At 39.8% G+C, this 26,931-nt stretch overlaps 1 protein-coding gene across 9 annotated transcripts in view; it reads left to right on the forward strand.

Annotated features, from left to right (window-relative positions):
• Positions 1-19,178, forward strand: part of NEBL (nebulette) — a 215,104-nt gene extending 195,926 nt beyond the window's left edge. For 6 of the 9 annotated variants that reach the window (XM_073581841.1, XM_073581833.1, XM_073581836.1 and 3 more), the window contains 4 exons: positions 1,609-1,780; positions 2,564-2,644; positions 8,641-8,759; positions 9,534-19,178. In XM_073581841.1, coding sequence (XP_073437942.1) covers positions 1,609-1,780; positions 2,564-2,644; positions 8,641-8,759; positions 9,534-9,710 — 549 coding nt within the window. In that variant the 3' untranslated portion in view covers positions 9,711-19,178. Of the gene's footprint in view, positions 1-1,608; positions 1,781-2,563; positions 2,657-4,741; positions 4,886-8,640; positions 8,760-9,533 lie in introns of all 9 variants that reach the window. The other 3 variants (XM_073581842.1, XM_073581837.1, XM_073581843.1) reach the window with 2 other exon arrangements.
• Positions 19,179-26,931: the final 7,753 nt, after the last annotated feature.

A 26,931-nucleotide genomic window follows, 5' to 3' on the forward strand; every position in this document is an offset into this window, starting at 1 on the left:
CTGTATCTCCATGAAATATCATGCCTTGATTTGTCTATTTGTGTAAATTGCAAAAAAAACAAAACCATTCAGTCTCCTTACACTTTCTTAGTTGTATCTGTTTTCTCTCTTCTTTTTCTAAAAGTGACAACACACGAAACCATTACAGCTACTATAGGACGTATACTGTATATAGATACTTCTGCTCTTTATATCCAAATGTTGGCACTGAAAACACTTCTGTAAAATGCCAAATACTTCCATACAGTCAGCACACAGTACAACCATTCAGTACTATAACAATACCGTACATATAATGTCTTTATACTGGCCCAATACAGCATCTAAATAATGCTACCTTATAGTGCCCGCCTATAACTGCCTATAATGTCGCCATTCAGTGTCCAAACGAAACCCAGTGTTCTCCAGGATTTTTTTATGCTGGACAAAGTTAAAGCACCAATCCAGCAAATTTTTTTTTACTATTGAAGCGCTGGCGTGGTGCTACTAATGTAAGGCCCCTCCATTTATACTTACCGTCCGCTGTCTTCTTCTGCTGTCATCTGCCCGCTTCGGTCGGTTTCCAGCAGTTTGTGTCACTTTTCAATGCAAGTCTATGACAGCATCATTGACTTGTGACCGTTACCTCTGACTTCCGGTCTGTCAGAAGTTGCGGTCACAAGATGGTTGCATGGGACCAGAGCGGTGTAGGGAAGACCTCAAGACATTGGATGTTGAGTATAGTTTTACGATCAGGGATTTTGCATTGATAGCACCACTCTAGCACTGCAATGAAGAAAAACACTGGAGTGGTGCCTTAACCTAGATCGATCAGTGGGGTTAGGAAGAAAAAGACAATAAAGATGGATCCTCAAAAATCATGGCACATCCAAAAATGAAAATTTTATTTTACAATCAAGGAAAAAACTCCCAAAAAGCCAAGAAATTTCCATTATAACATATGATAAAGCTACTGGAAATGAAGCCCCCATTTAATATCCAAAACCGTAGACTATTAAGCAAGTGAATACCACACAAATATAGAAAACATCTAATAAATGGAGCATGAGAAAGTAGGTTGAAATCGGCACATTCTCACCTGTCCTAGGATTGGTGATAGTTTTAAAATTTGGTACAAACCCTTTACTGTTTTATCACTCCACCATCAGGTTGCTCCTGAGGATCCAATCCTTTGGAATGTCCTCGGGAATGGGGTATATGGGAAATTTCCTAATTTTCCTCCCATAAAACCCATCCTAAAGGGTTGTGACCTGGCCTACATAGACACGTACTATATATGCCAGTTATGATACCTTTTGCAGCGATATTGGGTATATGATGTAATACTGTATTACTATGTGGATTCGACTTGTAAAGAACAGGGAATACTAGATGTCTACATCTGTTGTAGCCACCATATTGGTTGTTGCCCATTTCCACCAAAAACAGATACAACTAAGAAATGGCTAACTATATATAAAATTTTTTTATCAACTTGACAAAACAACTCATGGAATAATATGTGAAATTTTGCAAATGTTTTGAAAACACTTAAAGTCTTCCACATCATATGAGGTCTTGATATCATTTATGGCCACTGCTTACCATTTTGACAACTTTTTTTTTTAGATAAAATATCATGAAGACTTTGAGAAGACGAAAGGTAGAGGCTTCACCCCAGTAGCGGATGATCCAGTGACAGAGAGAGTCAGGAAAAACTCACAGATCGTCAGCGATGCAGCTTACAAGGGTGTCCACCCCCATGTAGTGGAGATGGACCGACGACCGGGAATCGTTGTAGGTGAGTTTTATGGAAAGCTTTCGATTACATTTTGAAAGGAACAAGCTCAATGAAGGAATCAATAATTGAATTATCCATTATCCCCAGAATAGCAGATAACTTGATGTTCCCTGGGGTTCAACTGCTATGACCCTCAATGATCTCGAGAAGAGGTGCACATGCTCTGCATCTGCTCCATTCATTGTCCATAGGACTGTCACGTGACTTGATGGTTCAACGATGTGTAGGAAGATTGATCTTGAGCAAGCCTAGATAGGTCCACCAGGGTCTTCCCCGCCATTACCTTAATTGTATCAAGCCATCGGGATGCTGGTCTTCCTCTTCGCCTTGTTCCTTCTAGTTTTACGTCCATGATGTCCTATTGCTATACTGTGCCTAAATAATACTTCCACTATATGTACACTATAAAGTGTAATATACCATTAGTGGAGCAAAATGGCCAAATTTGAAAAGAGTACCAAACATTACATCACAATAATTTGTCGGGGGATGTGTAAGTTATACTGCATGTGGCTGCCTGGTTGATGTGATGTAAACCTCAGCCTTTTGAGGGTTTAGCCATAATATCGTGATAAGGTATTGAACTTTTATCATTAGAAATTCAAATAAGGGTAAAAGTGGACACAACTGTAACTTAGTCTTAATTTTGCCATTCTTTTCCTTGATGTTTCTCTGTCTCTTTTTTTCTGCCATTTCTTATTTCTTTTCTTGTATTATTTGTGCTCACTGTCACCTCATTTTCTTTCTTCTGTTTCATCTCATACTTTTTTTTCTCCAACAAAGACCTTAAGGTTTGGCGTACTGATCCAGGTTCCATATTCGACATTGACCCACTGGAGGACAATATTCAGTCTCGGAGCCTACGTATGTTAACTGGTACAGAAGCTTGGGTTATTCTTTCTCCTAAAAAGAGAGATTTAGTGGATACTATAGATTAGACTACATATTAGTGGGAGTAGATTTAATTTCCTGATTTTGGAGACCCAAATGCACCAAATTTTATATACATGTTTGTGACTTTTAGTTATTTGGGGCAAACCATTTCGAACAGTGGTTGAAATGCCAACTTTGGTGTATATGCTCTATTGTGATACGGTATGAACATCAGTAATGCAAAGAAAGACAGCAAAGGTGCAGAGGGTTAAGCGAGAGGAGGGGAAGCGTCATCAACCAAAATAATGTAAGAGGTGGACAGTTTTTGGCAATCCGCTTTCGTTACAGGAGTTCCCTGAAAAATAGCTATTCACAAACTGTCCTGCTACTGGAACTGCCAGCAACTAAATATAATAATTAGGACAATCTGGCGGGAAGTGTCCAACTTCCCGCTTACACCAGGCAGCTCCTTGTTGGAAATGTGAGACATTGGGGTATAAAGATTAGTCTGAAGTCAGTGAGGAGTCGCCTAATAGCCAGAATAATGTGGACGTGAGTTTCAGACAGGACTATTACTTTTAGGCCATATTCACATATTGCATTTTTGTTTAAGGCAAAACCTGATCTCTTGGCAGTAAAAAACTGCAGCCAAAGCGCTGTGTTATTTGCTGCTTTTTTTTTGCTACGATTTAACTGTATGATTTGTTGAATTTTTTGCTGCATTTTTCAGGATCACAAAGTTTAGCTTTGCTTTCACCTTCCAAGCATGAACAATCCGAGGTGTTAGGCAACCAATGCAAGGCGTACGTGAAACCATAAAACATTTTTGCAAAAAAAAAGGCTGTTTACTTTTAACACATATCATTAATTTAATTATCACTGATTCAATTAAACCATGCTTTGAGAGGGAAGAAACAAAAGGATTGCTTTAAACAAAAATTAAGTGCAAATTACAATAAAAAAAAATACTAACAACCATACTCATGCAATGATACCAGCACATTTTGGTTTATACCTGGAAAAATCGCAAAAATACATCGGTTTCACATCCTGCTGTACCTGCGTTTTTTCATCAAAACGCTTCAAAAACTGATTGCAGCGTTTTTGCAGCATTTTTTGCCCTTACTCGTTGCTTTCTATGGGTGAAAAAATGCTGCAAAAACACTGACATGCTGCAGATTTAAAAAAAAGTGTCAGAAAAGAAATGAGCATGTGTATGATATTTTTGAAATCTAGTTAGATTAAATCCAGCTCACCGTTCAAGGTGTTTGGAGCTCGAGGAAGGCCGTATCAAGGAGTGAAGCAATCACAAAACAGGAAAATCCAGCCCAACAGACTGTGAACAGACTTTGTATTCACAAAAAAAAGTGCTTGAAAGAGGACACGCAAAGTTGGCGGCACAGTTTAAATGGAATCCGATATCGACGCGTATCGGTTGAGAATTCTTCATTAAGGCTGCGCAGTCACTGAAACGCGTCATTGTCGCATTATATTTAAGCCGTACTGCCCACTTTGCATGTCCTCTTTCAAGTACTTTTTGTGAATAAAAGTCTGTTCACAGTCTATTGAGCCGGATCTTCCTATTTTGTGATTACTGAAATCTCTTCTGGTACTGTAAAGAGCAGCTTTTAATTTGCATGAAAAAGACGCTGCAAAAACGCAATGTGTGAACATAGCCTACAGTAACACTCCAGGCAAAACTGTTACATTTTAGAGAAATTCATAGTGCACACATTTATGAAAAAGCTGTTGACCGAAAGCCAATTCGGTCAATCGGGAGAGGAGAGAAAGCTACTACTGGACAGCAACTGACATTTTCTCTAGGCGGACATTTGAGAAACTCCCATACTCATTAGCTGGTCGCCTGACTTGGGATGAAATGGTCAGAAGCAGTGAATGGTACACCATTCTCTCTGTGAATCCCTGCGTCATGCACTGCCCCCTCGTGCTTCAGGAATAGCCAAGTATAGCATACATCTCTGTGTTTAGTCTGTATCTCACATCTTCATTTATTCCATAGTGTTTGCATCTTTCTCGGTGTCCTTTTTTTTTTCTCTGTCGGTCACTGTAGTATTCCTCTATTTGTAGATAGAGCTAGTCTTGGTAACAGGCAGTCGTGCCGCACCGCGGGGGCGGCCAGAGTGAGTCAGGCTGATGACAGGTCAGAAGTGTCTGAGATGAAATCTAGCATCTCTTACTACAGTGAGGGAACAAAAGCGTCTGAGGACGGAGGTAACAAACCTAAACCCTGTGTTAATTAATGCAACCGTCCCATCTCTACTCTGTTTAGTAGCACGCTTTCTCAGCCTCCTTGCAATATTCTATCTTTAGTTTCAAGAAACTCGTATGCGAGATGGAGCACAGCAACGTCCTCTAGTTATATTTAAAGGGAATCTGTCAGCAGGATTTCGACCCCCAAACTATTTATAGACACATGTAGAACTTGAAAATACAAGTTCAGCAATACCTTTAGCTAGACTGTCCTTTCCTCCTTTACAGAGAAATTTGCATTTGAATGAACAGGCTAAAGTGGTTTGAATAGAGCCGGAGTGACAAAAGCATTTTCCAAGCTTTTGTCACTCCAGCTCTATTCCCTGCCCAGTGCTCTTTTGTCCTACTTGACTGACAGCCTCTATGCTGTGTGACTTGAAGCAAAGGAGCTGTCAGTTAATCAGAAGGAGGTGGCGCTGGGTGGGTAAAAGAGCCAGAGTGACAAAGGATTCACATCTACCATAGCTCTTAAGTCTCATTTGCATATCGATTCAAATGCTGATTTTTCAGTAATGGAGGAATGGACTGGGCAGGTACAGGTATTGCTGGATTTCTCATTGCAAGAGCATAAAAATAGTTTGGAGGGATGAAATCTTGCTGACAGATTCCATTTAAAGACTATTCACAATTTCTAAATATGTTTTTTTCCTTTTTAGAATGATTGTCTTAAGGCATATATAATGAAAAATAAGACAATTTTTCATACCATTTTGAGTACGAAAAAATCCTACTGTTTTGTGTATACAGCTACCTTTAGGACCAATGACAAACCTGATCTGACTGATCGGATCATACATTCATCAGTTGCTTTTCAATCTGGCCCTGGTTCTTCCTACCCTGAAGACAGACAATAAAAAGTACTAAATAACTACAGAATCTGACTACACTGGGTTTGTTTGTAATCTGTTGCTATGGAAACACATTGACCTGCTTCAAAGAAGCTGTCGAAAGAAAAAGGAAGCTAGTGAATTGATAACAAACCTTGCTCTCCTAACGTAATGTACAGGCGGAGATTTGGAAGCGTGTTGATAAATATCAGTACTGTACATGGGGTGGCTGCTTAAATAGCACTGTGACACCTGACTGCTGTGCAAAGCTTCACAAATAACATACTGGCTTGTGTGCTGTCTTCTAATATCTATGGATAATAATGAGAATATTACAAGTCAGTAAGGAAAGAAAATGAAAACATTTTTATAGGTCATCATGGAAATTTAGGATTCTTCACTACTTATATTAGGGGATATGTTATTCTTTAAAGGGGTTGTCCGCTAAGGCATGTCTCTTCTAACTGGGATGGAATGTGAAGGCTGCAGCTGATCATTGGCATCTGATTGACTGCAGCGGTCATGTGATGTCCCCTGCTGAAAGATTAAGTTAAGAGACATACTGAGGCTTTGGTCACTGGCAGTGGGGCAAAGGGGGTCGGATAGGTGAATATCCATTCTTTGTTAGCTTAATACCCCCATCAGCCCATTTTTATTTTTAAAATAATATACTGGACAACCCCTTTAAAATACATATGGCAGCCTGACTCTGTGGGAAGAGATGAGTAGAAACTATGTGGCGCCTATGATCTCTGTATAGTCATTAGGTTCTGACATCGCAATGTGGTTTTCCTACAAATAATTACAGCCATATAAGTCTCCACGTACTCGTATTATTTATTATAAGATATTATATTAACAGTTAAAGGGAACCTGGCAGCACAATTTTACATATGAAACTAGAGATATGGCTGTGTGTATAGGTACTTGTCCCCTTTTTGTGAAGAGATCCGATGTGCCACTCATGAGAAATCTAGTATAGACGCCATATGCAAACAAGACTGGAAGTGCGCTGGGGGCGTGTCAGTGCATTTGGACTAATTCTTCCCAGTGCATTGTCACCCCCATTGCACTTCCAGCCTTCAACATTGGATTTCTCATGACTGGTGCATCAAATCTCTGCAAAAAAACAAAGTCTCATTATTATTAGTGGACACCCGCACACACACAGCGATAAGTCTACTTTCAAATGTAAAAAAACGTGATGACAGGAAATCATGACCTAAAATGAATACTAGACGGATTGAAATGTCAACTTTAGGAATATCTTGATTACAAATTATGGTAACTAGGCAGGAAATGAGCAAATCGGAAAAAAATTTAATTCACCGATTCAATCAAATTTGTTAAGAAAAAAATCAATTTGCATGATTATTATCCAATTCTAATTGAATGTGCATTATTGAGAGACCCCAGTTTGTAATAAACCTAGGAAAAAAAATAATAATAACACAGCCCCATTCCAATCCCGGCAATTTCTGCATTCCAGTTTTCAATGGCAAAATGGCAGCTGACCGGCATTTTTGGCAAATCCAAAAATACTTTTTTTTTTTTTTTTTTAAATTTCAAGGCAAATTTGATTTATCTGGAATCGATTCGCTCATCCCTATTTTCTACTTCTTCTTCCAATTAGGACACTATAGGGAGGAGTATAAAGAGATAATCAAGACAGAAAAATAAAAGATTCACGACTTTCCTAATGATAAAGCACAAAAAAAAGTTGATAATGGAAACTCTTATTTTTTACAAATTTTTTTGTGTATTTTAAAGGGAAATGTTTGTTCTAATTGTGTGGAGTTGATCTTAATTTGCTTTACTAATATTTATCTAATGTGTAAATGACTCTGTTATACGATTATCCTGATATGCCAAGAGCTCCCTCTACTGGTGGCTGTAAAAAGACTGTATTATCTTGAAAGTTAATTATGAGCCCGTATAGATAAAATAAAAATACATTTATTTTATACATCTTTTGTTGTCTTCACCTGAAGAAGGATTTTGCTGTCTTTATTGTGACCAATAATATCCTTTGATATCTACTTTTAAAAATGTTACTTTTGCCCTTGCTGTACAGGTAAATATATATGCACATTATGTACATAAAGTGTATAGTCTGGCCAAGGATCAGTATAAAATAAGTACATTTCAATATCATTTTATTTAGATTGTATCTGGATGTAAGCAGTGGATTTCATCATAAATTAAATTGAACAGTCATCCTGTTTTTACATTTACAGCCTAGTTAAAGAGGACCTGGTCAAAAGTGGCTAGTTCTTTCTCTTTTTTTTATTTCTGCGACTCCCTATAGTTTTTTTTTTTTCAAATCCGCCATATGGTTCCAGATATATGGGCCTTTTTATTTAGTGCTAATCTGTACGGTCTTTATAAGGGGTGTGGTTGACAGGATCCTCTGGGGCGTGTCTTTAGGCTGCAGTGATCCACGCCCCCTCAGTAAAGACCATAAAAACTAGCACTGAAATAACATCCCCCATATTCTAGAACCATATGGCAGATTAAAAAAAAACAAAACACAAAAACAAAAAATAAAATAAAGCTCCATATCCGGGGAGCAGCAAGAATAAAATAAAAGAAAAAATGGTCATTTTAAATCTAGTGACAGTACAAGGTCCTTAATAAAACTTTTCTGGGGGAAAAAAGGAAATATAATAAAAATGTATTGATCAGTTCTAATAGAGGAGCATTTAAAGGGCAGAGTGGGTCAGAGAGATTTGGGTCTTTGGGTCAAATGTAGATTGTTCTTTTTTTTGGGAAAAAAAGCTCGGAAGGTAAGTATTCATTAATGCAGGTTTCAGATATTGTGAAGTTTTTTTTTCCATTTACTTTAAGAATTAGTAATGATATAATTATGAATTTGCTTTCTAAATGCAGCCCCTGTTCATCCGGGTGCCTACCATCCTTCTCAGTCTCAAGGTTTTGGCTACATGAACCCGTCAAGTATGTCCTCTATGAGGTCAATGCATTCTCCACATTCACCTTCACCAAGTCTGGTGAGTATGGAGATTCATCAATGGATAAAACATACTGTATATATAGTAAAAGAGGAAAAATAACCCCCCCACCAAAAACAATGGCACTTAGACATTGGAAGGTGAACATAGTGCCTTGTTGGATTAGAAGATTGATGTCAAATTATCAGCTTCCTTCTACGTCACGCCCCCGGCCCTGACTGACAGTTCGCTCAGCACTAGGGGCTGTCAGGCAGGGCCAGGGTGGACATCGGGCAGGTTAATGACATTATTCTGCAGGTTAATAGCGTTTTTTTTTTCTCCTGACTGGTTCCCTTTAAAAGGAATGTATCATGAGAAAATGACATATTATTTAAAATATTTTTTTTCTGTATTAAATACATTTTTTTAAAATTTTTGTCAAAATGTGTTTTTCTTGTCAAAATCTGTGTTGAAAGAAAAAATAGAAATGTTGCCACTTTCACACTGGTGTTTTTATCTGTTTTTGTAATACTGCCTGTAATGAAAATGCGACTCCTGAAAGGTCTTCTGTAAAGACAATTTTTTTATATAATATATATATATAGAAAGCTAACATTTTTAAAAGACAAAAATAATTTTAAAAGAAAAATTAGGTTTAAACAACGGGTCATTTTCTGTCGATACATTACCCAGTGAGGAAGGGAAGCGAAACCTGAATCTTCAGGTGTTACATAGAGATATCTTCTAATATCCATATGTTACATATCACCTGGTAGTAAAATAAAAAGAATTAGAACTGCTTTATCCGCTCTCCTTCCATTGTGTCTTGTGCAGAGAACATTCAGAGCCATGTACGACTACAGCGCTCAGGACGATGATGAGGTTTCCTTCAGGGACGGTGACTACATCGTCAATGTGCAGCCGATTGATGAAGGATGGATGTACGGCACGGTGCAGAGAACTGGGAAGACTGGGATGCTGCCCGCCAATTACATCGAGCCTGTTAACTGATAGCTGTCTGCTCCTCCAATCGGCATATATTTTATTTTTCTGCGAGGATCGATCGCCACGATCACGAATTCTTTGACGATTATTCTTCTAAAAAGTGCAAAATTATGTTGAAGCTTATTTTTTAAGCACTAGCCTAAACACCTAGGACAATACGAGAAGCTCCTAGATAAAATGCTGTTCTCCTCTAAGCAAAAGACTGTAGAAACAAACCCGCATAGACTTAGATGAATATATTATATATGATAATGGGACTTTTCTTTCTTACATATCCTTACATAGTTAACCTCAGAGGGCTGGTAATTGCTGACAATCTCGGGCATAGCAGCGGTATAACGTAGGTTATATATAGGGTTCTAAAATGTATTTAGCTGCTTCTGCTATATTCTGTTTCCTGTGAATTTTTTCAATTGTGCGTTAGTCAAACGGAATCTAACCTCTCAGAGTTTTATCCTAATTTAATACTAAATATTATAGAGAAAATTAGTATTTATACTCATGGTATAGTCAATAGATCTTTGTGATTGCATTTAAATTAATGGGAAAGTCACATCGCACAAGAAAACCTCTCACCTGTACAGGACCTTCATCTATTATCCAGAGCGTAAGACACAAACTAACGTTTTTCCAGAAAAAAGAAAGTTGTCGTTCTAGTGTCACACAGTGAAGGTAGCTATTCAAAAAACATAGCATTTGACATTAAAGGGGTTGTTTGCTAAACCGTCAATTCGGTGTGACTGCAGATTTCTGGATCCTTGCAGCGCGAGCACTGCATGCTGTCAGGATTCTCCAGCACTGCCGTTGAGAGTGACCGCAAGTATGTGATTTGCAGTACAAGTGAATTGAGTGAGGCTGAACACGACTAGTCGGCATGTGGCCCGTTCTTGGCAGCAATACTGGACAATCTTGACAGTGCGCAGTGTGCACGCTGCAAAGATTCAGAAGTCTGCAGTCACATAGAATGACTGTAGACTTGTAGCCGAAGACCGAACAACCCTGCTAAGCATATGTGCACACGTTGAGTATTTGTACCAGATATTTCTGCACTAAGAATTCATCTCTCAGCATGAAAAACGCAGTATGCAATATGCTCATCTTTTATTCATTTTTATTTGCCTCTTTTATGCATTGTTCTCTCTTTTTTGATTCATTCTAGTGAAAAGCACTGAAAAAAAAAATCAACACGTGGCATTGAAAAAATGCATTAATGGATGAAACACGCAAAAATAGCGGATTTCATAAATCTCATTTATTTTGCTTGTACAGTAAAACGCTACACCGGATAAGTGCTGCAATTGCTCAACATGTGCACAGACCTGCAAAGCAAAATAACTCAAAGCAAAGTGCATTCTCTACAAATTTCACAAAAAATTTGGATTTGCGAGATTCTCAATTTGCTTTATACGATCAGGAATGGGTTTAAAATATTATATAATTTTCACACCTGTCCTGCCAACACAGCTCTCTGCCCATTCCTCCTCTGGCTTCCTCTGATACCGGTGATCTTCACTTTAGTCTTCTCTGTTTGGAGCTGACTAAGCCTCATTTAATAATAATAATAATAATAATAATAATAATAATCTTTATATAGCGCCAACATATTCCGCAGCGCTTTACAGTTTAACAGTTTCAAAACACAAGTCATAAGTAACAACGTTAACAATACAATAATTAAAGCAAAATAAGACGAAATAAGACGACCCTGCTCGTGAGAGCTTACAATCTACAATGAGGTGAGGGAGATACCGAGTACAGGTGTGTATTTACAATGGTGTATTTACAATGAAGGTCCAGCCATCTTGCGGGAGTGAAGGATGGATGGAGATAGTGAATGGGCTACACACGCACACTTACACAGAGAATGACTTTGATTAGTGAATGTGATAGGCCGCTCTGAACAGGTGTGTTTTGAGGGAGCGCCTAAAACTATGCAAATTGTGGATAGTTCTGATTTCTTGGGGTAGAGCATTCCAGAGGATAGGAGCAGCATGGGAGAAGTCTTGGAGTCGGGAGTGGGAGGTACGGATTAGTGCAGAGGTTAGTCGAAAGTCGTTTGCAGAGCGCAGCGATCGGCTAGGCCGATAGACAGAAATGAGAGAAGAGACTAGATCTCACATGACTTTATGTGACTCTGATTTGGGTTTGGGGTGAGTACTGTTTCTCCTAGGAGAGACTCCCAGCCGGTCTAGGGAAACACATAGGTTAGCTACCTCCACTGGGAGGCCTTGAAGAAACAGCTGTCCTGCTTATGAAGAGTTAATTTGCTTATTTTTTTCCCCAGTAATCACTGCCTGGCCTAAAAGACTCTACACCAACTGAGAGTCTCCATGAGAAGACACAGTACCCACCTCAACTCAAAGACTGACCTTTTATTTGAAGGCAAATAGTTGTCATACCTTATTTCCCCAGTAGGAGTGCTGCAGGGAAATTGAGCACTTGCTGTCAGATTACAAAGACACTCTTTACTGAAAGACCCTTGCAATAAAGAGAGAATGTCCACGATGCAAATACCCTTTAATTTAGAGTGTGATGAGACAAGGCTGTGCATTTATTAAAGGAACACTAAAGCTGAAGGTTTACCAACATGATCATTATTTTATCTCCTGAAATCTTCTAAATTATTTTCATACAGACGAGAATATCATATATGCATCTTTTAGGTGACTTGTGTAGACTCAGGACTTTAGGTGGCTAAATCATCCCCCGATTTCGCCAGGACTGGCAGACAATGTAATGTGTATAGTGGTGCCCGGACTCTTCCCCGATGATGGGGATAGAGGAAGGGGGGGGTCAAACTTTTTGCAATTCAATAGGCCAGATCTTTTTGTTCACAAGGGAGACAAGCAGCAGTTTTGGCGCTTTCTCTGTGCACAAAAAGTATATGGACGGCCATTACTGTTCACACGTAGCATAAACATTGCGTTTTTTGGGGGGGCTGCAATTTTTTGTGCATAAAATCCGCAGCATTTCAAGAAAAATGAGCGTGATGTCATGAAAACTGCTGCCCACGGTGCGTTTGAAGACGCTGTTGAATTGTACTGTTTTTGGTGCATTTATTTCCCTAAATAAACGGAAAAACACGTGCATTCTAAAGTGCAGAATCCTAGCATTTGTGCCTAAAAAATACACAGTAGATAAAAAAAAAACAACTGAATGAAATCAGCACCAAAAACAAATTAAAGTATTAAAAAAAGGGAAATGCATAAAAAAACCCCCGCAATGATCAGAGCAGATTGCTACTGCATAGTTTGGTGTGGACATCTGCAAAGAATACACAAAAGAAAAAAAAAGCAGGTGAGAACATGGCCGTAGGGTATACTGACCGTGGGAAATAATTACAAAGAAATTGTGCTATTGCATCAATCCTAACCAAATCTTCATGAAGCTGATGAGGTTTTATGGATCAGTCCTTCAATCCCAAAAATGAAAGGAGCAAAATTGCAAAAGAAAACCGCTACTCTACAAAATGAAAGAGAGCTCACTATTTAAAGCCTTCGCATGTCCGTTTTTTATGTCCGTATGCGGTCTCTTTTTTTAGGGACCACCAATACAGACATGTGCATACCCATTGTATTCCCTGATGGTGCGCACATGTCAGGTTTTTCACGCGGGCCCTTAATATACCTTGGTCAAACAAGTAGATTCTTCTGGTACCAAGGTGAAAAAAATAACTAAAGGCAGACTATAAAAATCTATTTTAACTGTAGAAAAACAATAAATCCAAATATTATACATCGAATTGCTGCAGATAAAAGAAACATGAGGTTCTTAAGAAACAATTTGATCAAAGTTGGGTCCAGGTCTTTTTTTTTTTGCTCAGATTATATGTCTGCCATTGATTTAAATGTATAGAAAGGAGAAGGAGGGACACAATGTTGAGTTTATGAAAGAACAAGCATATTTCATAGAAGAGAACAAATCTGGAGGTTTTACTCCGTGAACAAAATCAGGGAGATGAATGCAGTGTTTTTCCATGAAAATTCCATAAATTCAAACCCAAGTTTGCTATTACACAGAATTTAGAGTTGGCGCCGTACAGAAATCGGTGATTATGACTTAGAGATCAAGATGCCCTATGGCAGTGGAGTCTTGGGTTTAGCGACTAGCCTCCATTTTACAGAGAAATAAACATTCGTTAAGGCTCATGGTTACTATATTTCCTCAATAAGTTATTTTTTTCCATTTAGTGGATATTGAAAAAATATTTTTTTTTGCGGGACAAGTTGTACTTTTGAACAACACCATATCGTGTACTGGAAAATGGTAAAAAAAAATTCCAAGTGCGGTGAAATTGCAAAAAAAGTGTAATCCCACAATTGTTTTTTGGTTTGTTTTTTTTTACTAGGTTCACTAAATGCTAAAACTGACCTGCCATTATGATTCCCCAGGTCATTACAAGTTCATAGATACCAAACATGTCTAGGTTCTAGAAAAAAAAATTACTCTATTTTCTGATACCTGTAACGTCTCCATTTTTTGTGATCTCAGGTCGGGTGGGGGCTTATTCTTTGCGCGCTGAGCTGACGTTTTAAATGATACCATTTTGGTGCAGAAACGATCTTTTGATCGCCCGTTATTGCAATTTAATGCAATGTTACGGCAGTCAAAAAAAGTATTTCTGGCGTTTTGAATTTTTTCACGCTACGCTGTTTAGCAATGTGGTTAATTTCCCTTTTTATATTGATAGATTGGGCGATTCTGAATGCGGTGATAGCAAATATGTGTTTGTTTGATTTAATTTTATTGTTTTATTTTGAATGGGACAAAAAGGGGGGTGATTTGAACTTTATTTTATTTTTTAATATTTTTAAAAACATTTTTTTTTATTTTTGGCATGCTTCAATAGTCCCCATGGGAGACTAGAATCTGCCATAATCCAATCGCCTCTGCTGCGTTCAGGCGATGATCAGATCGCCTGTATGTAGCAGAATTGTTGACTTACTATGAGCGCTGACCACCGGGTGCCGCTCATAGAAATTCAGCTGTGACAATCATAGAGGTCTGCTGGAGACCTCTGGTTGTCATGCCAACCCATCGGCGACCCACAGTCGTGTGACACGGGCGCCGATGGATGGGATTTCCAGCGCACTTGCCGGAAGCGCATGTTAAATGCCGCTGTCAGAGTTTGACAGCGACATTTAACAGGCTAACATCCGCGGGTGGTTCGCAATTCCACATGTCAGCTGTTCAAAACAGTTTGTAGGTTTGTAAGCTCGACCTCCAGTCCATTCATTGTCTATGGGACTAGTAGTGAAAGCCGCCTAGAATCCTCTGCTATTTACGAAAGTCACACTGACAATAAATGGAGCAGAGGTCAAGTATGCACCTCAGTTCCATTCAAGACACAGGTCTACAGAGTCGCATTCTCAAGATCGCAAGTTATTTCCAATAGATATAACAGGTAACTTGCGATTTTGGGAAAAAACCCTTTAACCAAATCCCAACATTGGACATAATGACGACACCATACTTTCCAGATACTGGCTGTATTACACAGCCAACAACAGACTATAACAGCAGTGCAACACTCTAAATACAACCCAAAAAATAATCGTGATTTTTTTTCCTGTCTTCCAGTGCATTATATATTAAAATGGAAGGTGTTATTCAAAACTACAACTCGTCCTACATAAAATAAACCCTCATACAGCAACATTAATGGAGAGATCAAAAAGTTATGGGTCTTGGAAAAAGGGGATGAAAAGACAAAATTGCAAAAATGAAAATTGGTTTTGCCAGGAAGGGTTTAAAGAAAAACATTGTGTGCTTGAAAACAGCAAAAGACGGGTTATTTTCCTACAGAAACTTCACCGTTCTCGTCGGTGGCACTGTCTATAATTTCAGCTGAGATTCGATATTGCAATACAAGATGCATCCTATGAGTGGGAAAGGGCAGGCCTTTTTCATCTTTGTTCCTTCAAGAATATAAGTATAAAATTAATTTATCTTTTAAACAAAAACCACAATTAAGGACAAGGACAACATTTATGTTGCGTTTGTATGTTTCCAAAAATCATCTGTGGTGTTCACATATGGAAATTAGATTGTGAGCCCCATTGGGGACAAGGAGAATGGTTGATGCCTGGACAATGATCGGTTGAATGGGTTTTCCCACCATAAACTTAACTCCATATGAGTCAAGAGCTGGTCGTACACTTAGGACAATTGTCGGCTGAGCGCTTCTTTGGCCAACAAATATTCCCCTTTCCGCCTTCATATACATGCACACTCATGTTTACATCTGTGGCAAGATATAAGGGAGGAGCATGTAAAAATCCAGCTTACTTGAGTCTTTTTTTCCCATCTGCTGTTGAGGATCAATTGGTCAATCCTGGCCACATATTTGGCCGACTTTTGTCTACGGAATATAGGGCAATGCTAGTGTGGACACTCTCCAAAATGAAAGTTAAAGAATCAGACCACTTGGATACTTCCATTTTCACCCTTGACTCAAACAGACACAGATCTTATTTATTGGAAATGCAAGGATGCCAATTTTTGCTATTATTGAGGTGCCACCTTTATATCATACTTTGATGGGCCAAGTCTATAGTGGGAAATCTCTTTTAAAGAAGAACTGTTAACTCTCATGATATATTAGCTTTAGTAAATACTTGTATTTCCCATAATAATATATTAAAGAAGCACTTCCATCAAAATCTGTATCCTCCTTAATATATTGCAATCATCGTATTAGTGGGGAAAAATAAGTATTTGATACTGTTTTCCCGCCTACAAAGAATGGAGAGCTCTGTAATTTTTATCGTAGGTACACTTCGACTGTGAGAGACAGAATCTTAAGAAAAAATCCAGAAAATCACATTGTATGATTTTGAAATAATTAAATTTCATTTTATTGCATGTTTTTGATCATCTTACATCTCACAGACCTGTTAGTTTTTCTTTAGGAAGCCTCCTACTTTGCAGTCATTACCTGTATTAATTGCACCTGTTTGAACTCATTAACTGCATAAAAGACACGTGTCTGCACACTCAAAAAATCACTCCAACCTCTCCACCATGGCCAAGACCAAAAAGCTGTCTAAGGACACCAGGGACAAAATTGTAGACTTGCACAAGGATGAGATGGGTTACAGGACAATTGGCAAGCAGCTTGGTGAGAAGGCAACAAATGACACAATTATTAGAAAATGGAAGAAACACAAGATGCTCAGTCTGGGGCTCCATGCAAGATCTCACCTCGTGGGGTAAGGATGATTCTGAGAAAGGTCAGGAATCAGCCCAGAACTACATGGGAAGACCTGGTCAATGACCTGAAGAGAGCTAAACAGTCTCAAACATTATCACTAGTGACACACTACTCCATCATGGATTAAAATCCTACAGAGCAGGCAAGGTCCTCCTGCACATGCTAGCACATGGCCAGCCCCATTTGAAGTCCACCAATGACCATCTGGATGATCCAGAGGAGGTATGGGAGAAGGTCATGTGGTCAGATGAGAATAAAATAGGACATTTTAGTATTAACTCCATGCGCTGTGTTTGGAGGAAGAAAAAGATGAGTATAACCCTAAGAACTGTGAAGCATGGTGGTGGAAACATCATACTTTACGGGTGCCTTTCTGCAAAGTCGACAGGAAGACTACACCATATTGAAGGGAGGATGGATAGGGTCATGTAGATTTTGGCCAAAAACCTCCTTCCCTCAGTATGAGCATTGAAGATCGATCGTGGTTGGGTCTTCCAGCATGACAAATAAACCAAAGCACACAGCCAGGGTAAATAAGAAGTTGCTCCATAAGAAGCATTTCAAGGTCCTCAAGTGGCTTAAATGACAGGTCACTAAACCTTCAGTGAACTGCCTCCTATTTTACATAACTGCGCAAGTGCAACAGTGACCTGTCATTTAAACCCATAAGGATGAATATGAGAACAGAGGACTAAACAAAAGCCCCACCAACAGGCCATCCACAAGCATGAGAATCTCATTAACTGAAAACTGCAAATGCAAAGTAAACATCAACCCAGGTATCATTTTAATCAGTATAACGACACCAACCTGACAGTGTCTGATGACAGGTTCACTTTAAGTTCTGTTTTTCTACTGTATCACATACTTATTTCATGCAATAAAATGCAAATTAATTATGTAAAAATCATACAATGTGTTTTTCTGGATTTTTTTTTCTAGATTCTGTCTTTCACAGTTGAAGTGTACCTACAATAAAAATTACAGACCTCTCCATTCTTTGTAGGTGGGAAAATTTGCAAAATTGGCAGTGCATCAAATATTTATTTTTCCCACTGTAGCACTGTGTACTTACAATTGCTTATTTTGCCTTTCTACCCAGCTAATTCTTTTGTTTTCCATTAGGTCCATTAGGTCTATGACATCACATTATTAAAGAAGACTAGCTGAATACTCCTAAGCTCTATGTAGAAACAGGAGGTCAATTTTCCCTGCATGACTCATAAGTCACTGCAAAAGACCCTGGCAGCGAGGAGGGAACAGCTGGGTCAAGAGTTGAAGAGGGCAATGATAAATGCAGGGACAAGAGACTTCCTGTATTTACATACAGCATTGAAAAGAGAAGAATTATCTGGGTAGAAAGGTAAACTGAGCAATTGTTAGTACACAGTGCTATATAATATAATGATTGCAGTATATTAAAAAGATAAAAACTTTGATGGGAGGAGGGCTTCTTTAATTTTGATGCATCTTTGCACTGAGTTGTGCCACTGCTCTGTTATTCCATCTAAAAATATTCTGAATACATTTTTTACAACTGGGAGCTACCATTCTCCTTTTCCAAGAGCTGGAACTCTACAAAGTTTGACCCTGGCAGCACTGATTGGACAATGTCAGAGTGTGAAGGGTCCTACCCTCAACTCCATTTCAGAAATCTTCAGATTTGTTGCTTTTCACAAAGAGCATATAAAATTGCTACTAGCGAACCCACTTGGTGTTTCTTTAGAGTCTTCTCCAGGGTGTGTTCTTTCATCATTCCCTCTCAGAATCGGCCTATCACAGCTCAGCAGCATCCGAGATTACTTGACTGCTGAGCTGTGGTTGGTAGCATCTGGGAGGGCCGGGTGAAAACACCACGCCTCCAGTGATGACTCTGAAGAAACGCCCAGTTGGTCTGCAAATAAAAATTTTATATGCTGTGTGCAAAAGGCAACAAATGTGAATATCTCTGCAGTGGACTGATGCAGTGCAAAAAGGAAAGGAGAAGCAGAATCTGGGGGAGCTCGGGAATTTTATTATAAGGTTTTTAACTCAATTTTATGGAGCAAGTGACAGGTCCTCTTTAAATCGTGTGAACTTAGACTCGATATCAGATAATGTTATGAAAATCGTGAACCGGTCACACTGCCGTCTATGTATTCAGCCTTAAAAGCACAGAAGCACAAAAAATCGTACCAACCGATCCACCAAAGTTGAGGAAACATTCTCCGTTTTTCTATTGCTGTACTGCTTTAGGTTTAATAAAGCTTTAATAAGAGTAATTATTCTACTGACTGTCTGTATAGTAAATCAGCAACTAAGCACATAAAAAAATACACGCACTGGAATAATGATTACAACGGTCAAAATAAATCCAATTAATCGCATTACTTATTCTAACCTTTAACAAATGTATAAAAAAAGGACCGGACATTGGGGAACATTGAAGAGGAGCCCATTGTAAAAAATCATGGGTCCCTTTATTATGGTAAAGGGTTTTGCCAACCTGGACAGAAGGGCATGAGGTTCTCTTTTTCCAATAAAAGACAAAAAAAAGAGAAGAAAAACTGACTGGCACATCCAGACTAGTGTGACTAGGTGCATACCCGGAGGAGTTACCCCCACATACAATATACAAAAAAAGGTTGCACTCTATCATGCTAAAGCATGTCAATATGCTTTAGCATGATAGAGTGCAACCTTTTTTGTATATTCTTTTTACAATACACCTATAACACGACTATAGGACCAATTTTCAACCCATTTTTTGTTTAAAACAAAGCCGTTCCTTTGCTCAGATTATTGCCGACCTGTAGAAATTGAGATGTGACTAAATGGCAAAGACCCCCCCCTTTCCCTAATGCCTCGTAGCAGCAGCTTTTCTGCCTCTATGGTACATGTGCTTGGGTCTGGACACCTTGCAGTTCTTAGCTGATGCACTATAGCCATGCTGGGATTTATAGTGCATTATCAACCACTCTTCATAAATGCCATGGAATTTACAGGAATACCCATGGTAAATATAAATCATATAGTTAATAATTAAAGGGGAATGTAAAACATAACTGCGTTCTTTAAAAAAGAAACTGCACCTGTCTTGTCTCCAGGTTGTGAGTGGTATTGAAGCTCTGCACCATTCACTTTTAAGGGAATCTGTCAGTAGGTTCATTCCTATGTAATCTGATAGCAGCATTATGTAGGGGCAGAGATCCAGCTATGTGTGACCGTAACTGCATGTCTTGTGGCTGTTCGACAAAGCGGGTTCAGTCACCATTCTTGAGTATACAAAGTGTCAGCCAGGGCCAGGGGGCGCGGCTACAGCCGTCCTCAGAGCGGTGACAGCCGTCCTCAGAGCGGTGACTGTACAAACACTGGCGCCGCCCTACTGACTGAAACCGGAACACTGCCGGGGAAAATAAAGTTAATTTTCTCCCTGCAGCGTTAGGCTAAGTGTGGGTGCCGAGTAAGTTAATAAAGCTATTAACCTGCAAATTAACCCCATATCTGCCGGATAATAGAGTTGTTTTTTTTTCTGGTGACAGGTTTTCTTTAATGTTTGGAGAACACCAACTTCTTAGGCAGAGTACAAGGCCTCGTGGAATGGCTACAGAATGCTAAATTGTACAGTATGAACGTGATGTGTTGCTATACTGGGATGTAGTTAAGATTTCTTTTTCTTATTTTCGAGTGAAAAATGTCTTTTAAAATCATCAATGCAAAAAGTTAACAAGTTTTACTCCTTGGAAAACACTTCTACGAGCATCCAAAATAATATTATTTTATCATTGTATTTTTAATATCTCATAACCAAGGTCACATTACTTTTTATTATAAAGTCTTCTGGCGCCATCTAGAGCAAAACATCTCACAGTCTTTAGTTTCCTGCTATGTAGACTGTTTAGAATGTTCTATTTCTTTCTCATTTTTATCAATTTGCTATAAAAAACATTAAAAAAAAACAAGAAAATTTAATGCCCCCCCCTTTATTTTTACAAGTGAGTCCTGACTGTTCATTGGTTCATTGGAGAGTGGCGATTTCATTAGCAGTTCCAGAATGCTCGCTACTTTAGTTGCCAAATCATTAAAACTTCCATAAAATGATTTGACACCATAAAATCTGACTCAGATTTGCTAATAAATCTATCTCTATTCCATTAATGGCCGCCTTGTGATTTTCCGCTGGTTACTTGTGTGTTTGGCTAACAGACTGTAATTGTTTTACAGTTTCAAAAGACCTAATTTCATCATTGCTCCTTTTGTGACTTAAAACCGTTAAAACGACCTTTTCCCGACAAGTAGTACAGTCTCATGGCACTGAGACCCTCGTTACAATGAGTCGTGTTTACTCGCTGTAAATCTGCAAATGAAAAAGGTTGTAAGGATCATGTACACTTGGATTATTAGACATTTACGGTACTTTTCCACTATGCTGAGCAGAAACTTGGACAAAGTCTGGTGGAAGCTTTTATTTCTGTCATCACATTCCCAGTGGCTCAGAAGTTTACATACAATAAATATAAAAAAAAATAGTCTACACACCCCTGTTAAAATGCCAGGTTTTCGTCATAATAAAAAAAAATCATACCAAGAAGAATCGTTTCAGAACTTTTTCCATCTTTAATGTCAACTATAATCTGAACAAATCCACTGAGAAACAAACTGAAATCATTTTGAGAAGGAAAAGAAAAGTAAGGCTAGTTTCACACTTGCTTTTTTTTGCAGCGCGTTTTTCCCGCAAAAAAACGCATTGAAAAAACGCATACAAAAGCATACAACTGCTGCGTTTTTTTCAAGCATTTTTATGAGCATGCATGAAAAAAACGCAGCGTTTTTATGCGTTTGTATGCGTTTTTAGTGCGTTTTTACCGCGTTTGCGTTTTTTTCCAACATTAGGTGGCCCCTCACACTAACCCAAACCATGACTTTACTAACCCTAACCCTGACCCTAACCCTAACCCTGACCCTAACCCTAACCCTAACCCTGACCCTAACCCTTAACCAAATCATACTTAACCCTAACCCAAACCCTAAACCCTAACTAACCCTAACCCTAACCCTAACCCTGACCCTAACCCTAACCCTAACCCTGACCCTAACCCTAACCCTAACCCTGACCCTAACCCTAACCCTAACTCTGACCCTAACCCTTAACAAAACCATACTTAACCCTGACCCTAACCCTAACCCTAACCCTAACCCTGACCCTAACCCTTAACCAAACCATACTTAACCCTAATCCTGACCCTAACCCTGACCCTAACACTTAACAAAACCATACTTAACCCTAACCCTGACCCTAACCCTAACCCTAACCCTAACCCTGACCCTAACCCTAACCCTAACCCTGACCCTAACCCTTAACCAAACCATACTTAACCCTAATCCTGACCCTAACCCTGACCCTAACCCTTAACAAAACCATACTTAACCCTAACCCTGACCCTAACCCTAACCCTAACCCTAACCCTAACCCTGACCCTAACCCTAACCCTAACCCTGACCCTAACCCTTAACCAAACCATACTTAACCCTAATCCTGACCCTAACCCTGACCCTAACCCTTAACCAAACCATACTTAACCCTAACCCTGACCCAAACCCCAACCCTAACCCTGACCCTGACCCTAACCCTAACCCTAAACCCCCTTAACTAACCCTAACGCTAACCCAAACCCCTAAATTCCATGGTTAAAAAAAAAAAACGCATATGCAAAAAAAGCATACATGAGCATGCCAGTGCGCACATATGCGCATCCATAGGCTATAATGGCCATTTTTAGCGCAAAACGTGCGCATATGTGCGCATGCGCTTTTTTGCAGGGCCAAAAAATGCAACATGCTGCGTCTGGAAAATACAAACGCACACCCCAAAAAAACGCAGAGCATGAAAATCGCATACATGCGCTTACAAGCGCGCAGGTATGCGCACCCATGTTAAATATAGGGGAAAAAACGCATGTGCACATATGCGTTTTTTTCCAGCGCTAAAAAACGCAAATGTGAAACCAGCCTTAGAAAGCTAAAATAATGTGGCTGCATAAGTGTGACAACTAAGGATGTGGTTGTGTTTAGAATTAGCCAATCACAGTTAAGCTCATATTCATATATTAAATAGTGGTTGGTATACGGCCGCCATCATTTACAGTGATTCTGATTAACCCTATATAAGGCTTAGCTGTTCTTGAAGGATTTTCCCGACATATTCATAATTGCATTTTATATCAAAATTCATAGTTCGTAAACAGCTGACAACACAGCAAAGGGATCTCATTGTTGGATGTTATCAGTCAGGAGAAGGGTGCAAAAAATTTCCAAAGAATTAGAACTACCATTAAACACTGTGACAATGTCATTAATGAGTGGCTTAAATTTGGCACAACAGTGACATTACCTAGAACTGGACATCTCGCAAAAATTAATACAAAAGGAAAAGAAGAAACTTGGCCTGGGAGGCTGCTAATTTTAAAGGAACTTCAGGAATTTTTGCCAAGTACTTATTGTGTACTGTATGTGATGACAATCTCCTGCCTTCTTCCTATGTCCAGTCTGTGTGGTAGGGAGGCAAGATGCAAGCATTTTCTTGCAAAGAAAAATATCCAAGCCCACCTATGTTTTGCCAAAACCTACATCAAGTCTGCCAAAAGTATATGGGAAAACATGTTTTATGGTCTGGCGAGAGACCAAGCTCAAATTTTTTGTCCATAATTCCAATAGATAAGTTTGGCACAAATCCAAAACTTCACATTAACCAAAAAATACTATACCCACACTGAAGCATGGAGGAGGCAGCATTATGCTTTGGGGCTGGATTTCGGAAGCTAGAACTGAAGTTTTAGTCAAGGGGAGAGAATTATGAACAGTTCAAAATATTAGTCAATTGTTTAACAGCAATAGCAAATTTCTGCTTAACTCTTTAACGACCGCCGATACACCTTTTAATGGCAGCAGTTAAGGATACTTATTCCTCAGTGCCACTTTTTAACGACACTGATAAATAAGGGTATAGCCCCCCCCAGCATCGGAATTTCTCCGGGGTCTCGGGGTTTTTACTGACCCCGGTGTTGTGATCACTGTTATTCATGGCGGTGATGTCAGTAAAGCCGTGGTAAGTGCCCAGAGTTTGAATGCTTGTTGATTGGATAACGTAGATATTTCTGGCTGAAAAATCCATGTTCCTAAAGTGTTTTTTTGTGTGTGTGTGGACATGTTTTTTGTGCATCTATTGATTCAGTGGTCACACTTAGACTATGTTCACATGGAGTTTTTGTATGTCCATTTTGATGTCTACTTCAAAATCCTCATAAAAAATATTCAAAGCTGTTTTTTATGTGAATTTCAAAGTATTCAGCTTCAAAATTCATTTAAAAAAGCATGTAATTATTGCTTTTTTTATACAGAAATGCAAAGAATTATTATATTGCTTTTCCAGTTGGAAATGTAGGTGTGTTTTCCAGTTAAAGTGAATAGGAAACGTTTTCAAAAAGTCTTTTAAACTTTTTTTTTTTGTAGCTTTTGGGACAGAAGCAGCTTAAAATCTCAATGTGAACACACCCTGTTTAACTGCTACTATCAAATTGGACAATTCAAACAATATCCATTTGATGTGTATGGTTGGATTATAGAGGCTGCCCCATCTGAGATATTTAGGGTATATTGACCAGATTTCTAATATACAGGTGCCTCTCACAAAATGAGAATATCATCAAAAAGTTAATTTATTTAGTCAATTTATTCAATTCTTCTATACAAAAATGTGAAATTCATATATTATATAGAGTGATTACAAACGTGATCTATTTCATGTGTTTGTTTCTGCTAATGTTGATGATTATGGCTTACAGCCAATGAAAACCCAAAAGTCATTATCTCAGTAAATTAGAATACTTTATAACACCAGCTTGAAAAAATGATCTTAAAATCTGAAATGTTGGCCTACTGAAATATATGTTCAGTAAATGCACTCTGTAACAACCCTGCCGGCATCACTGCATGGCCTCCCATCCCCCACCTGCCTTACAACTCCTGGCCATGCCTCTTGCCACCTGCCTGCTCTTTGCATGCTTCCTGGCTGTGTGCTTAAGGGGGCAGTGCATGCATTCTCTGGCTCTTATAGAGTCAATGTGCACCTTCCTAAGGTGTTCCCAGCCAATTGCCAAGAGGCCTCTGGTATTTAAGGCATCCGCACCCATAGAAGGATGCCTGAGCAACTATTTCCCTCAGTCAGTGGCTTGCTGCTGAGGTGCCAGGTCCTGTCCTGTTTCTGCCTTCTCTGGGGCAGCATACCCAGATCTGTTTCTGTGCACTTAGTGTCTTATGTTTCCGCCTCCCTGAGGGCTGCATACTCAGGCCTGTATCTTTGTCCAGTATTTGTAACCGTGTCCATCCTTGTGCGTACTGTGTCCTATTCCTGTATCTTATCCTGTTCCTGACCTTATCTGAACTCAGTCCTAACCTCTGTCTGTTGGTCTCCTTGTCTGTGACTCCTTTCCCTGCTGTGTCTATCCTTGTGTCCTCTCCACCTGCCTGTGCTCCGCAATCCTGCGGTTTTGCCTGTGCTCCGCACTCCTGCGGTTCGGCTTTGCTCCGCACTCATGCGGTTCGGCCTTTTCTCCGCACTCCTGCGGGTCGGCCTTTGCTCCGCACTCCTGCAGTTCGACCTTTGCTCCACACTCCTGCAGCTCTGCCTTTGCTCCGCACTCCTGCAGTTTGACCTTTGCTCCACACTCCTGCGGTTCTGCCTTTGCTCCGCACTCCTGTGGTTCGGCCTTTGCTCCGCACTCCTGTGGTTCTGCCCGTGCTCTGCACTACTTGTGATTCAGCTCGCTGCACTGCAACCAGCGACTGTCCTGCTCTCTGCTCCGCAACCTTGTGGTTCTGCTCCGCTCTCATTCCGCTTCCTGGTGCTCTTTTTCTTTCCCTGCTCTTCCAGTCTGAACAGGTACCTTCCTGTTCCCACACTCTGCTCTTACCTGCCCGAGTCTGTCCCAGATTCTCCAGTCTGAACAGGTATTAACCTGTTCCCATACTCCACTCTTACCTGCACATGTCCCTGTGCCCTCCAAGTCAGTTCCTGTCCCTTGTCTCAGCCGTGCCCGCCTTTCTGCCAAGAGTACCAGGTGTGCCCATCATAGTATCAGTCGCGCCTGTCTGTACTTGTCCGCACGTCACAGTGTTCTGTTTCCCATGGGGATCAGCAGTCACAGCCAGACACCACCCTGGAGTGGTACCTGGCAGCTACCTGCCGCACAAGCCTGTCCTCACCATCAGAGGCTCCAGTGAACACCAAGGTAGCTGCTTAGTCACGTCCCTTCCAGGGTAGTCTGGTTTGTGGCACAGTGTGGCCACAACCCCACGCTCACACCATCCAATCAGGGCGCGAGTGTTACACACTCAACACTTGGTCGGGGCTCCTTTTGCATTAATTACTGCATCAATGCGGCGTGGCATGATGGCAATCAGCCTGTAGCTATGCTGAAGTGTTATGGAAGCCCAGGTTGCTTTGATAGCAGCCTTCAGCTCATCTACATTGTTGGGTCTAGTGTCTCTCATCTTCTTCTTGACAATACCCCATAGATTCTCCATGGGGTTAAGGTCAGGCAAGTTTGCTGGCCAATCAAGCACAGCGATACTGTTGTTTTTACACCAGGTATTGGTACTTTTGGCAGTGTGGACAGGGGCCAAGTCCTGCTGGAGAATGAAATTTCCATCTCCAAAACGCTTGTCGGCAGAGGGAAGCATGAAGTGCTCTACAATTTCCTGATAGATGGCTGCGCTGACTTTGGTCTTGTTAAAACACAGTGGACCTACACCAGCAGATGACATGGCTCCCCAAACCATCACTGATTGTGGAAACTTCACACTAGACCTCAAGCAGCTTGGATTGTGACTCTCCACTCTTCCTCCAGACTCTGGGACCTCGAATTCCAAATGAAATGCAAAATTTACTTTCATCTGAAAACAACACCTTGGACCACTGAGCAACAGTCCAGTTCTTTTTCTCCTTTGTCCCGGGTAAGACTCTTCTGGCATTGTCTA

The sequence above is a fragment of the Dendrobates tinctorius genome, unplaced genomic scaffold, assembly GCF_039654945.1.
Source record: "Dendrobates tinctorius isolate UK_male_01 unplaced genomic scaffold, ASM3965494v1 ptg000070l, whole genome shotgun sequence".
Taxonomy (NCBI): Eukaryota; Metazoa; Chordata; class Amphibia; order Anura; family Dendrobatidae; genus Dendrobates; species Dendrobates tinctorius.